This window comes from Protopterus annectens, chromosome 1.part1 (genome assembly GCF_019279795.1).
Source record: "Protopterus annectens isolate FY-2018-M chromosome 1.part1, PAN1.0, whole genome shotgun sequence".
Taxonomy (NCBI): Eukaryota; Metazoa; Chordata; order Ceratodontiformes; family Protopteridae; genus Protopterus; species Protopterus annectens.
Genome location: NC_056726.1, coordinates 825,897,482 through 825,912,994, shown reverse-complemented (window position 1 = coordinate 825,912,994; position 15,513 = coordinate 825,897,482). Strand labels below are relative to the sequence as shown.

General features: G+C 32.4%; 1 protein-coding gene across 2 annotated transcripts in view; it reads left to right on the top strand.

The window, feature by feature from the left end:
• Window positions 1–15,513, top strand: part of LOC122807596 (myosin-IIIb-like) — a 2,420,886-nt gene that overhangs the window by 1,515,657 nt on the left and 889,716 nt on the right. For both annotated transcript variants that reach the window (XM_044078517.1, XM_044078510.1), the window contains exon 12: window positions 10,295–10,381. In XM_044078517.1, the coding sequence (XP_043934452.1) occupies window positions 10,295–10,381 (87 nt within the window). The remainder of the gene's footprint in view (window positions 1–10,294; window positions 10,382–15,513) is intronic.

The window sequence follows — 15,513 nt, the reverse complement described above, 5'->3', positions numbered from 1 at the left end:
GGGAGGTTGGCAAAATGGTTAAGGTGATTGCCTTACAGGCACAAGGTGCAGGGTTTGGTTCTCGGATGGGCTAATTGGCTAGGCTTAAAATGTACCTCAAGGGCAGTTAGCCTAGTGTAAATCTATGAACCTATGAAGAAAGTGATAAAGATCTGGAAGGTTTTGTTTAACATTAGTGTGCCTATAACATTTTTTGGTGATTTTAACAATGTTTGGCAATTTTGCCATTCATAAACCAAGTATGGTGCAATAGATCACAATATGATCTAATCTTTGAGGTGACCCTCCTTGTTGGACCTTGATTACCCTTCACATTACCCCGCGTCTGTATAGTTTTCCAGCCAATGGCTGCTGTTTAAATAACATGCAAGTCAGGTAAGTGTATTTTTGTGTGTCCTTGTAGCATATGGGTTTCTTCAGTATTTTCTTAAAGTTGCAAATGTTGACATTTAATTGTTAAGGGCTATATGTTTCAGCTATCTATATTTTAACAGAATGCTCAGATTTTTGCATATATTTTGGTCTATTCATTATAAAAATGTGTGGTTTTCTGGCAAATCATTCACGAGGGATCATGAATTGCCATGCAACCTTCAAAACTCAGATGCCTTGTCAGACCTCCTTATAAATTAACTGCTACTGAAAAAACTTTTTCAAAAATGGCCCAAGCATGCTGCAGTAGACATGATGATATCAGGCTGATGACTAAAATATGTTTAAAATATGTTTAAGATGCAACTAAAGTAATTTCTCCTAAATGAGTACAACTGCAGGTGTTTCAGGGGCAATAATATACAACCTTTATTTACAATATATACTGGCAAAATGTTATTTATGACCAGGTACACACAATTTTCAGTATCTGTCACTGTAGCTTTAATTGCTTACTGCTTGGGCAATGGTGAGGAGGGGTATTCTGTAACATATACATTTTTACATCAAAATGTTTCTCTTAAACAATTCCATGTATACTTGTGTTGTAATGCTGCAATCAAGTAATATGTCTCTCATAACCTTTGGAACCTAATAATATACAATTATATGCTGTACTGTTATCAACATACCTCAGTTGTTCATTCAGTGTCTGTGTTATTGTTTGTATCATCCTTGGCCCAGGTCTTGACTGAAAAGGATCCTCGGGCAAGTCCACTTACCTGGTTAGTCAAATAAAAATAGACACCAGCAAATAACAAGAGACATTTGAGTATCAGACTACATATATTTTAGAAGATGTATGTTCATGTAAAATCTGTTGTTCTAGCAACTTTCTTTTTTTTTTTTTTCAAAACAAGTTTATTGTTTTAACATATAAGAGAAATATCATAACAATTTTATACAAATGATTAAAAATAGGTATTATTATAATATTCAACAAAACAACTAAAGTATTTACAAAGACATCCACTACAATCAGATCAATTAATTAAACTAAAATACTGTGCTATTGAAATTAGAATTTTTTAACAAATTTTGTAAATTATCCCATACAATAAAATGTGATGTTTTTCTAGTTGTTCTCATTCTAATTGTGCTTATTTCCATATGACACATTATATTCATAACATTTTTAAATTCATTGAACTAAGGAGGTGCATCTGAAATCCAATTTCTAGTTATTATTTTCCTAGCCACTGCTAGGATAGACCATAACAAGGGAAGCTTAATCTTTTAACACATTGAGGTACAGGTGTGTTGAATAATATTAGAGACTTAGAAATAATGAAATTATCTGTAAAAGAGCCTGCAAAAATTCATTAATTGACTTCCAGTATTCTTTCAACTTCATACAGTCATAAAACATATGAGCCCAGTCAGCATTAATTTCTACATTACATCTCTTACATAGATTATCTTTATTATTAATTTTATTCATCATCAAAGGTGTATAAAAGATCTATGTAAAAATTTCCATGTATAAAGTCTCCAGACAATGGAAGATGTAGTTCTATAAGCAGATTCCAATATATATTGTTTATCTTGTTGAGTTGGTGGGTCCCCATTAATAGAGGTGAAATAATTCCAGTATGAATCTACATTGTAAAAAGTTTCTTGTCTGATAATTTTATGTATATATGAAAGTTTACCTTTATCAGAAACTTTATGCTGTAAATTTATTATCAAGTAATCAATCAGTTTTGGAATAGATTCTTTAACTGTTATAGACATTAGATCTATTCTATCAATGAGATGTTGTCTAAAGATCTGAACCTCTAACCAGCAAGTTTCTCTTAGATCAAATTCTTGTTTTAAGAAATCTAGATTTTTGACTTTATTATCAGATATCAGCTGATACCAGTACTTTAGATTATTATCTATAGCTAAATGAGCTCCTTCAGAAGTAGATGACATAAGCATACCCTGAGTATAAATTATAGGGAATACAATAAAATTCCATTCCCTATACTTAGGGTGCATGAATATAAAGTTACGATAACTAATAATAATATTTAATGGGTAACAGGCCATATGTTTAGGTGTAATAGGTGAAGTACAAAATTCCTTTAGCAACCACAACATGGAGTTATTTATAATCATATTTTTATGTGTTAAGGAGATTTTCATGAAGTGCATACTAATTAGCTCCCAATAATCTTTCCATTTTACATATGACCGATCTGTTAATAAAGTAATAACTTTTATAATAGAAGAGATAATATATAAATTAAAGTCTGGAAAAGAAATACCCCTTGAGACCAGCTATTAGTATGTTTCTTTAATGCAATCCTAGGTCTATTAGGTGCCCATAAGAAATTTAACATTAGTGTATTCAGTTTTTTGATAGTTATTTTTGTAGGTGAAAGTATTATTGATTGTATTAAGTATAAAATCTTGGGGAATATTATCATTTTAATAAGTGTAAGTCTCTCCTCCATAGTAAAAACATATTATTCCAGGTATTAAAAAGATTTTGTATATTAAGAAAACAGGTATTACAGTTATTATATATAATAGATTTAATATCTTTAGATAGTATTATACCTAAATAAGTTATCTGACCTGAGTTGGGTACATATTTAGTAAAATCACTAATGAGAGTATTTTTTCGTGTATATATAGGTAGTATTTTAGTTTTTTCTTCATTGAATATTAAACCAGAAATACTTTTAAAATTCATCATTTTATCAAATAAAGACTGCATAGAAGAATTAGATCCTGCTGATGTAATTAGAACATCATCTGCAAAAAGTTGAATTTTTGATGTTGTATTTTCTTCTATTTCAATACCCTCTATGTCAGTACTGTTTCTAATCAAATTAGCCCAAGGCTCCATTACTAAAGTGAATAATAGTGGAGAAAGTGGACATCCTTGCTTTGTACCTTTAAGAATGGATATTTTTTGTGAAACCTATGTTCCTACCTTAATATAAGCCAGCGTTCCTTTGTATAAATGCTCAATTAAATTTACAAATGCATCAGAGAAATTTGTGCATTTCAGTAAGGTAAACAACTTACTGAATCAAATGCTGAACCTATATCAAGACTAATAAGTGTTAAATCTTTCTTTTTCCTATTTGCAAAATCAATTAATGTTAAAGTTCTTCTTATATTATCAAAAGTATTTCTATTTACAATGAAGCCCGTCTGATCTATGTCTATAATGCCGGGGATAATTGTCTTCAATCTATCAGCAAAAATACTCATAAACATTTTATAATCAACATTAAGTAATGAGATAGGTCGATATGAAGAACATCTAGTTGGATCTTTATTAGGTTTTAAAATTGGTGAAATAAATGTATATTGCCAAGATGGGGGGGGTTAACAACTCAGTTTGGGCCAGAATAAAAACCTTATGTATTAATGAATATGTAGTTTTAGAAAGGATTTTATATATCTCTGGTATAATACCATCATTACCCGGTGCTTTGTTTGATTTAAGCTTATTTATTTGTGTAATAACTTCTGTATATGAAATACTCTTGTCCAATAGTTTAATCTGTTGTTTATTAAGCTTTTTATTCATGTTTGTGGTTATAAACTCCTTTATTTTATCTTTAGGTTCCATGTTAATGTTGTTATGGTTAATCTTGTGAAAGTGATTTCTAAATTCATCAGTATTTCTGGTATACTAGAAACATTCTTCTTTTTCCTTAGAGAAAAGATTTCTTTGATATGGTTTTGTTTATTCAATCTTTTTGTTTTATTTTTAAGTCTATGTAAGTATTTGGGGCTTATTGAATAAGACAAAACTTGTATTTCTCTAAAGTTATTTTAACTTTATGAGTTAAAATTTCTTTGTATTTCTCATTTAGTTTATTTCTTCAATAACTTTCTTGTCCATAATATTTTCTTTATTATTATGTTTATAAGAGTCTAGTTTACTTTGAATATCTAACAATTCCTTATCCCAAGATTTCCTTTTGTTATTATACCATCTGATACTTTGTCCATATAGATATGATTTTAAGGGATCCCAAACATAGACAATGGAGACTTCAGGAGTATTATTTATGTCTAGAAAATGTTGTACTTCTGAAAGTATATATTCTTTATAGTCTTTTAGCTGAGTTAAGTATGCTGGTATCCTTTGATCTGAACATTATCAGTATTTTTATCATGAATTCAAAAACAATTGAGTTATGATCAGATATAGGACATGAAATGATTTTGGAATTAATTAAATCTGTTACCATCTGGTTAGAAATAAAGACCCTATCTATTTTTGAATAAGTTTTGTATCTGTTAGAAAAAAGGTGTATGGTAATGATTTTGACTCTATCTGATTATTAATATCATTCAAATGATAAGAATTAGCAAAATCATTTAAATGTTTTGCATTAGATGTAATTCTTCTTTTCTTTATAGTGGTAGTATCACTTTCATGTAGTATACAATTAAAATCACCAGCTAAAATAATATCCCCTATAGAGAATGATATGATCTTATCAATATGATGTTTCACTGTATTAATACTAATTCCAGGTATCCAATATACATTAATTAAAGTGTAAGTCTTCCCATTAATTTGTATTGTAACCATACAAAACATTCCTTTGTCATCCTGATAAGACTTAATGGTTTTAGGAATGGGCATACTTTTATTCCATAAAAGAGCCACTGCCCTTTTTTGCTGAGTGTGCTCTGAACTAACCAATACTGTATACTTATTAGTGGCTAGTTTATCAATATCTTTTTCAAGAGATGGGTTTCTTGCAGGAAGACTAGATTGGCCTTGTGTAGATTAATGTATCTTATTAGGCTTGCCCTTTTACACGGATTATTCAATCCATTAATGTTTAAAGAAATTCCTTTTAAAGATGTCATTTGGCATTTTAAAACTCAAGAATCTTATGATCGAAATAACAAATAACAAGATAAATAATGTTACATCTCCTCTTTTAGGTGTACCTTTAAATATAGCTGTATTTATTAAATCTCTTATGGGATTTTGTATAGGATTCAATTTTGTTTGTAGTGACAATGAGTGTACAAAATATATTGTGGATGTCAAAACTATATACATATAACAATGAACAAGTGAAAATAATGTAAGGATTAAACCTTGTATCCCGCCTGAGTTGAAAACTCCAACTTAGAGCAGTATTTACTACTCAAGTTAACCCCCTACCCTAAGCAGCAGTACCTCAGCTACCACCTTATCAATTTAATACTAGTTATATTTAACTGAGGTTAACAGTTTTCAATTCAATTATCTATCAAGACAAAACTACACATTTGGTAAAACAGCATCATATAAACTAAAATAAACTTTTTTAAAAACTGTTCATACTATTATATAGATCTATGTAATATATAACACTTGTATTCTAATAGCATTCAAATAATCTTAATGTTAGAAATCAAGAGGAGAGAAAATTATGTTCTAACATTCATTTAAATCAAAAACTTTGGCTAATATGATTCAGACATTACATGCATTAAGATGCATCTATTTTCTGTCATGTAAATTCTATCAACAGCTTCCAAAAAAATCTTGAATTGTTTGTATGTGAGCATTTACTTAAACTCATTATTGTCAATAGAGTAAAATATTGTATTCATAAAAATTATTATAAATCATATTGCATAGTTATGCAGATTCTCAGAAACACCTGCGTTATTACCTAAAAAAAAAAAAAGCCATCACACACATACATATACACACACATACATATACACACACACACATATACACACACACACATATACACACACACACATACCCACACACACACACAAACACATACATATACACATACACATACATACATACATACACACACACACACACACACACACATATATATATATATATATAAATGATCTCACTGAGTTGTGTCTTTATAGAGCACAATCCTACTTGCTGTCCCTAGAATAAATCTGTCTGCTTTATACAAAATAATGCACAGCAAACACATATTAGTAACCAGATTTTACAATCATGCTAACCTACTGCTTTAAAATATATCACATGACATTTCTTCCAGAATAGAGTTATAAGATTATTTATGTTTGTCAATCAGATGAATTAAATGAGTTATAGTAAAGTATATGTTTGGGACACAAGTTTTAACACAGATTATTATGCTACTGTTAAGTAGATTTTCAAAAACATTTAAATAAATGTTTCATTTTCTATGCCTTCTAAAATAAGATATTTACTTGCTACAAGAAACTACATCATCTAAACTCATCATAACTGACATATTTTATGAATAGAGTATTTTCCTGAATCTGTGGTGTGTCAGTGTGATAACCTTGTCAATGTTTATACTAACTGCTTTCAGTTTCTCTGTGAAAATTCTGTGAGTGAAGCTTCTGAGGAAACTCATGGACACTATGCATGAGACAGCCCACATCCCAGATTGTCTCCCTTAACATTTTGGCGGGAAACCTATTAAAACTTGTGGCAAACATTCATTTTGTCAATAGAGTAAAATATTGTATTCATAGAAATTATTATAAATCATATTAGATAGTTATGCAGATTCTCAGAAAAAAAAAAACATCACACACACACACACACACATACACACACACACACACACACATATATATATATATATATCTGATCTCACTGAGTTGTGTCTTTGTAGAGCATTATCCTACTTGCTGTCCCTAGAATAAATCTGTCTGCTTTATACAAAATAATGCACAGCAAACACATATTGGTAACCAGATTTTACAATCATGCTAACCTACTGCTTTAAAATATATCACATGACATTTCTTCCAGAATAGAGTTATAAGATTATTTATGTTTGTCAATCAGATGAATTAAATGAGTTATAGTAAAGTATATGTTTGGAACACAAATTTTTAACACAGATTATTATGCTGCTAAGTAGATTTTCAAAAACATTTAAATAAATGTTTCATTTTTATGCCTTCTAAAATAAGACATTTACTTACTACAAGAAACTACATCATTTAAACTCATTATAACTGACATATTTTATGAACAGAGTATTTTTCCTGAATCTGTGGTGTGTCAGTGTGATAACCTTGTCAATGTTTATACTAACTGTTTTCAGTTTCTCTGTGAGAATTCTGTGATTTGAAGATTCTGAGGTAACTCAAGGACATTGTGCATAAGACAGCCCACATCCCAGATTGTCTCTCTTAACATTTTGGCGGAAACTTATTAAAACTAGTGACAAACATTCATTTAGCAGTGTAAATGCATCTAAACATGACAGAACCTCCACAATGTATTCCACAGATCATCACAGCCTCTATGCAAGTGAAATTAAACTCAAAATTACCAACAAGCAATAAAACTCAGCATTCTTCTCCCAACTCAATTTTCATACACATCCTATTATTCACTGTGCCCACACAGTCAAAAGCATTTCTATATATTAATAAAGAAAAGAAAAGAGAGTAGAAAATAAAAGGGAGTGAGGCAGAAATAAAAAAATGTAAAAGAAAGCTGTAAGAAGTATATACAATGGAATGTTACTTACTGTTTATATTAATAGAGTTAAAAATAAAACATATTATTTACTCTTATTTAGTTCTGATTATTATTAGTTAAAGCATGACAGATTATTTACAAACAAGCATAAGCAGTATAATCAAGAAAGTATAATTAGAAATAGCATTTGAAGAACTTATAAACTTTTACAAGGAATAAATATGTTATTATTCTATTAATGATATTTTCATTACTGTTCTCTCCTGCCCTCCCCACCCTTTACCCACTACATAATCTAAATAGAATGTCATTGTTTAAACAAAGAAAATAATAAAAGAAGAAGGAAAAAAAGGTAAAGATAAAAAATATATCAAATTACTAACCTTACTTTTTCAGAAAGAAAACAAATCGAGTCACAGCCTGCCATTAAATCCTCAGGCATTTTGACTGGTTATGAAACAAAACATTTCTTTGCACATAGAGAATAACTGTGATTAAATCTTTTCCAAAATATTTGTGGCTTTCTAGAAATGCAGGAACTATAGTCAAAGAGATTAATAATGAACTAAAATGATGAGAGAGAAAAACATATAACAAATCATTTGTTTTTAGTCTCTTCTTCTTCTCTGAAGTCTTCCAGGAAGCTTCAGTTGCCAATCTCTTTAATGAAGAACTAGCCCATTCCATTTCTTCTATTTTATCCAAAATCTTTTTCTTTGACAAACAGTAAAGCAGAGTCTAAATCATCAAGACCTTAGGACCATCAGGAAGGAAGATTTTAAGCTTGGCAGGAAACAGAAGGTATGTTTTAAACTGTGCTTTTTTAAGCTCCCTTATTAGTGGCAGAAAAACTTTTCTTTTAGCAATTACCATGGAAGAATAGTCATTGTCAAAACGCACAGTTGTCTCATTAAACTTAACAGGAGCTTTAGCCCAAGCAGATTTAAGAACCATCTCTTTATCAAAAGATGATAGAAATCTAACTATAACTGATCTAGGATAGTTTTTGTTAGAGTTTAGTATTAGCTATAGATCTATGTGCTCTTTCTATACCAAAAGAGAATGCTTCTGGTAAATCTAAAGTTTTAGGGAGCCATGTTGTTAAAAAAGAAGTAATATTGTTACCTTCAATATTTTCTGGCAGTCCAAAAATCCTAATGTTATTGCGCCTAGATCTATTTTCCAGGTCATCCAGCTTTGTTTGTAAATGTGTATTTTGTTTCAGCAGAAACTCAATGTTGATTTCCTGTTCTTGTATTTTATTTTCCATGTCATTCACAGCTTCTTCTATGCCTGTCATCTGGATCTTCTGTTGTTGCAGGTCCATATGTAACAAGTCTATTTGTTTTGTAGTTTTTTCTATGAAAGTGTCTACTTTAGTATCCATTTTATCCATCTTAGCAGTAAGTTGCTGGACTATAATTATCAGAGACTGAAGTTCTTTCTTGATGCTGGAGTCTTGAGAATTTGTCTTACTGGAACTCATTTCAGACTGATAAACTGACAGGAAAATTTCCAAAGTAATTTCTGACAGGAATATTATTAAGATTTCCTTTCTTTTTTAGATATAGTTCAAGAACTATATAAAACAAACATATTTAGAAAGAAAATTACTTCAAGAATTAATTTTTTAAGTAATTAATTCCTGTCAATGTAATGAAATTGGTGGAGCTGAAGAAATCTGCTGCTATCCTGTGTTCATCCTTGGCCACGCCCGTTCTAGCAACTTTCTAAGTTTGTAAGAGGAATATTTAAAATCTGTCACTGATTTTGGGCCTTCATCCACCCATTTATGTTTGTCTTTGTCCGGATTTCTTGCACCAAGATGTTGAAAGGTATGTTGTGAGCAGATGTTCAAACAAAGGAGTTAAGCTTTCTCTTCTGGTATGTCATTTAGTAGCAGAGAGCATGACCTTTCCCCAAATGTGGGTGCTTTTGAAAAAAAAAAAAAGCGATGTTAAAGGTAGCAAAATAGAATGCAAAGTTAAAGGTGGCAGAAAAGAATGCATCAGTTATGAACCCATAAGGAAGGCAAGTTTTGAAACGTGATACATAGATATTTGCAGAAATGGGAAACGAGATTTAGAAGGGTGATAAAAAAAATAAACGCAAAAAACAGTGATTGAGCAAAATGCAGAGGTAGTTAAACACATTTGCTCCTGCCTCGTTTATCATCTTGTTTGATCTTAACTTTTACTGTCATTACACTTTTATATACACTAATTTGCATTTCCAGTGAAAGTCGCATATCAGTGTTTATCTCATTGTTATTTAATGGCAGTCTGTTAAATAACCTCTATCTTCTGCATTTAGCTGGAAATATCAGATTAAAGTTTCAGATAATTACTAAGTAACTGAAATAAAGTGTATTAAGCCTGCTTTATTGACTGCTGAAAGATGCCCAGATTAATTTAAATTTTCACATTTTTTTTGTAGCATATATTTTTAATGGAACAAAGGGAGTATAAGGAGGAGGGACTTCCTTGGGAAATGATCACTTTCAAAGATAACAAGCCCATCTTGGTAAGTGAATAATAATTTGAGACCTTTTGCTTTGGTTATGCTTTGCTTTCCTACTAAGAATGTTGCATGCCTTTTTGTTAAAGGTGTCTACGTTGCCCCCCAGTACCTGTTCTGCAGAATGGTCAGTATACAAGAGTGGGATTATTTGGTAAAATTGTCTATAGGGAAAATCTGTATTGGAAAAAAATAAGGAAGAATATGCCATATGAGTAGTTAATAAGCAGAATCATGGAGTAAAGTTTGATACATAGAAATTATTTGTGTTATAGTAATACAGCAGGGTAAATAGAGCATCATGAGAAATCCATCTAATACATGGCATGGCTGGAATGATAGCAGTTTTTGTTTAATATTTTCAGTTGAAAAACAGATGAATATGCTTTACTGTAGGGTGTAAATTGGCAAGAATTTTAGGTGCAGTAAGACTTGGTAGGGCAGGAAGATTTGAGCTGAGATGCATAAAATAAAAGATGTGGCCAGCTCCTTTGGCATAGGTAACCCAAGTTCAGTTAGTGCCTTTGAGTGCCTGTTGGAGCCAGTATGGGGAAAGACAACAATGATGAGACTTTAGTTAAGCTGTTTGCACTCTTGTAAGGGTGACAAGAATAACCTGCTTGATTGTTACTAGATACAGGGTCTCAGGCTAGAATTTAAGAATGCAAGGGACTAACAATATTTTTAACTCCTGCAACCCTCCAGAAAACCTATGTTAAGTGATGTTATAATGTCTTCATATCTTCTTGCACCCTTGGGCTTTGTCAGATGATGCTGTTTTAACAGGTCCCACTCTTTCCCTCGCTGTACTGAGAGCAGCTTAGGGGCTTAGTCCCTTATGCCTGACCTACAAGACATTCTCTGATCCAGCCCTGATGAGTTTTACATATTCACAACAAAAAATATACAAGGGTTACACATTCCATGGACCTGAACCTTATTTGTGACTCTAATAGAACTTGCTGGAAAGACAGATTTGTATCCCAAAGGATATCACATCTGTGGAATATACTTCCCATCTTGATAAAACAAGGCCTGCCCCTCACTCTCTTCAAAAAGAATTTAGATAAATGGATGAGGAACTGTAAATTTACTCCTGGGGTACTATCCATCTCCCTTATGACAAAGGCAGTCTGTAAAATGACTCTGAGCTCGAACACCTAGAGACCCACTGCCCTGATACAACCCCATCCCATATCTGGGAAATTAAGATGTATTGTATCTTGGGTAATTTTGGCTAGGCTTGTAAAGGCTCTTGTGCCATTAGCCTAGTAATCACCTATGAACCTATATGCCCCATTCCTCCCTCCCCTCAACCCTACCAGCTCCACAGATAGTCTGCTACGGAACTAGTGTACCAACTCAAAAATATCTTAGCAATCAGGAACTGTACAGAAGAACAACATAACATTGCTGTTGTTGATTATCTTATTGTGCCCGTTCACAAAGGAAGGAAAAGTAACAAATGAATAGATTTTTGGTAGGTAAACCTATGCACTGTCTTATGGTGATTTGGAGCAGTTAAATTTAGCTGACAGTACAGTTTAATAAAATTAAATTCTGATGTGGCTGAGTAACCTTTTTCCCAAATACCTGTATTAAAGATAAGGTTACCAGTAGAGTTATTTACTGATGTAAAAACATGTATTACATCATGACATGCCTTTTTAATGGAAATAATTATTGAATCTGGATAAACATAATGCATGCTTACATGGATTACACCTTAGCTAATATTTGTAAAAAGAATTAATCTATATGTCTATGTTGTGTACATGTTTTCATCCAGTTTAAGGTCCTCAGGTCAGGATATTGTGTTGGGGCAAGCGATGGGCATAAGGCAAGAAACAGTCCAGAGATGGGACAGTAGTCCATTGTAGAGGGTATGCACATAAGCATTCACACACACACACACACACACACACACACACACACACACACACACACACACACACACACACACAACAGGACAGTGCAGCATCACCAGTCAACCTCTCAGCATGTATTTGGAGAGTTGAAGTTAACATAAGATGTAGCAGAAACCAATGGAAACTTATCTGAGGGCAGTCAGGCCAAGAATTTTATGCAGTATATAGATGTAGCAACAATGCTGACAATTGACAAAAAAGTTGAAGTTATATAAATATACTGATTTTTTTCAAAAAAAAAAAGGAAGCATGTTAACCCAATAATGAAAGCAGGAAAAAATGTAGTATTATTTTGATGCATCTCAAATTTTATACACTGTAGGGCATTAACTCATTGCAGACATTTATATCAATGTGTTTGAGAGAAGGGAAAGAGAGAGGTATACACTGCAAAAATAAAGAACACATTTAGATCTTTTAACAGATTTTTGTGGTGTTTTTGAAGTGACTTGAGAAATTCTCCAGTGAAGTTACTAGCAGAGCCTTAAAAAGTGTTTATGGTTGCATGTGTTTGGGGTAAAAATAATTATAGTTACTTGTTAGTAATCTTACATGTTTTCTTTTTACTGTTTCAGGTACATTTGGTAGCTACTTGCTGTTAAACGTCTGACCACCAGCTTTTCAGGCATCCTGTTGTGTGGCCTGAAATGTTTTGTTCATACAGTTAGGCACAAAGCTGCAGTACCTCTGAACTAATTTATGCAATGAATAAAGTGAGGTGCATCTATTTTTAAGTGAAAAAAAATTGTATTTAGGTAGTACTAATCCCTCCGTATTCATCACACTGAACTATACTTCAGAAGTTATGTGCTTTTAATATCTGAAGGTTAACCCACTGAGCCTTGAATAGCCTGTTTTCACTGGGGTCCCAGGAAAAAAAAGCTGCAGTGAACGTTGGACATATGGTGAGATTCAATAAGAAAGTAAAAAAAAACCAGTATATCTGTGTATGTGTGTGTGTATGTGGCACACACACACATCTATGTATTTATCTGCATATATATATATATATATATATATATATATATATATGTGTGTGTGTGTATAATATATACACACACGCACACATACATGCACACACTAATCACTTCAGGTAAAACATGTTATATAAATGTATTGCTTACAAAAAGGCATGGAACATATTCAGAAATAAGTATAGGAGGATTCAGTATAAAGATAAATTCTTATTGGTGAGTTACAATAACCAAGAGTATGTAGATGATTAGAGGAGACAGTATGAAGAGAGTTTTTTATTACTGGAGAGGAAAGGGAAGACATGGCATTCATTAAAACGAGATAGAATAGGACAGGGCAGACAAAGTATTATAGAGTACTTAGCTAATAGTAGAGTAGAAAGAAGTGAGATTTGAAAAGATGAATTAGAATAGTCAGAATATATCCATGGTAGGTACTTAGAGGAGGTAGCATGAAGAGTATGTAATTAGATTTGGAGACTAGAAGGGAGGTTGATAAAGTGATAGGGAGGTATGGGAAAGGGAGGAGGGTTATGTAGGGACATTGTTGTTATAATAGTTGTGTCTGCTGAGTCAGTAGGTGGAGGGAGCCTGTAAGAGTGGGTTTATGTTATGCCTGGCAGTGCTGGCTTTGAGCTAGGAATTGTTTTAACTTTCCAATGAATGCAACATTAATTGATTCATTTGGGGGATAGTATTCCTTTTGGAGGCAATGGGAATAGAGCACAGTATCTCTTAAAGCATTTGGTGGTAGCAACTAGGATATGGTTAAGTGATTATAAGAATTTATGTAGATGGTAATTTCTTACAATATTTATCAGGGCTGGCCATTCATCAGGTTTATAGGGAATGGTATGAATAAGGCGTACTTCTATTTGTCTTTTGGAATTCTATCCAATCAGGTTTCTGTAGTTCTTATCATTGGTGTAGTCTGTATGGTGCATTTCCTGCAACTCAAACATTATTAATATAGCAATGCTCTAATTTGATTGTTTGACTTTTTTTGAAGGGTAGTTACAATTGTGAATGTGTAAGAATGGCAGTGGGAGGGTCTGTGGAATACATTTGAATTTGTGTAACATGACCATTTTTAGTTTGTTTTGTTGATGGTGTATGCTGTTTTATCAGACTTCACCCTGCTGTTGGCAATTACTCTTAATTTAGTATGTTCTACTTTTTCATTTAAAGTATCGTCAAGAGATCTGATGTTGAAATGTTGGTTTTGCTGCACTGCGGAGTTGTTTTAACAGCATATGCTTTTTTTGCATTCAGGCATATCTGAGAATTGAGTAACCATTGTTCAAGTGTAATGGAAGATTATTGTGTGACCTTTAGAATTTCCTCTGTTGAGTTATCATAACAGATCAGATTCATTTGCATTATTGTGCTAAAGTGTAAGTATTGATTATAGATTTGTGCATGTCATAGATAAATATATTGGGACAGCAGAGGTCTTAGTGTAGATTATTGTGGCATACCTATAAGATTGTAAATAGATTGTGTTGTTTGAGGTGGATTGTGAATCATAAAGGACCTTCCCTTCTTACACTTATTTAAGTCCATGAAGAAGTAGCTTATATGATATGGTGTTAAAGGCTTTAGAAAGGTCGAGAAACATTGCAGCCATAGTGATCTTTGTTTAGCTCTTTGAATGATTTAGGGAAGACAACAGGGCTTTTCCTTTGTATAGAGTTTCAACAGAACCTATTCTGACAGACCTATTACACAGAAGTCCAGGGGTATCATAAACATCCACTCAAGGGATCTCATTCACTTTTATAAAATAAATAGAACATGCTTGAGGCATAGATTTGTATCACATGGAATACCATTCTAAGCAACCATCTTCCACTCTTCATAAAGCAAGGTACTTCTGGTACTCTATTCAAGTGTTATTTGGACGAATGTTTGGGTAATCAAAATCCACCCCCACCCCACCCCAAAGATTAGCACTCCTGCCCATTATCGATAGGGGTAACATGTAAATGTCCCAACATGTTCTTGTTCAGCCCTTTTGGTTATTTGTTTGCAAAACATAAAGGCTAAAAACTACCATGGAAATGTAAGACTGGGTTTCTTAAGATTGTCGCAAATCAATAGCCTATAAAATACCAATGAATCTATGACCAGCAAGATGTGAATTGATTATTTCTCTTGTTTAGGGTTATGTGAAGTTTAGCAACTTGTGTTGGAGAGTTGTGGGGAATCTTTTTAGAGATAATTAGATCTCTGACAA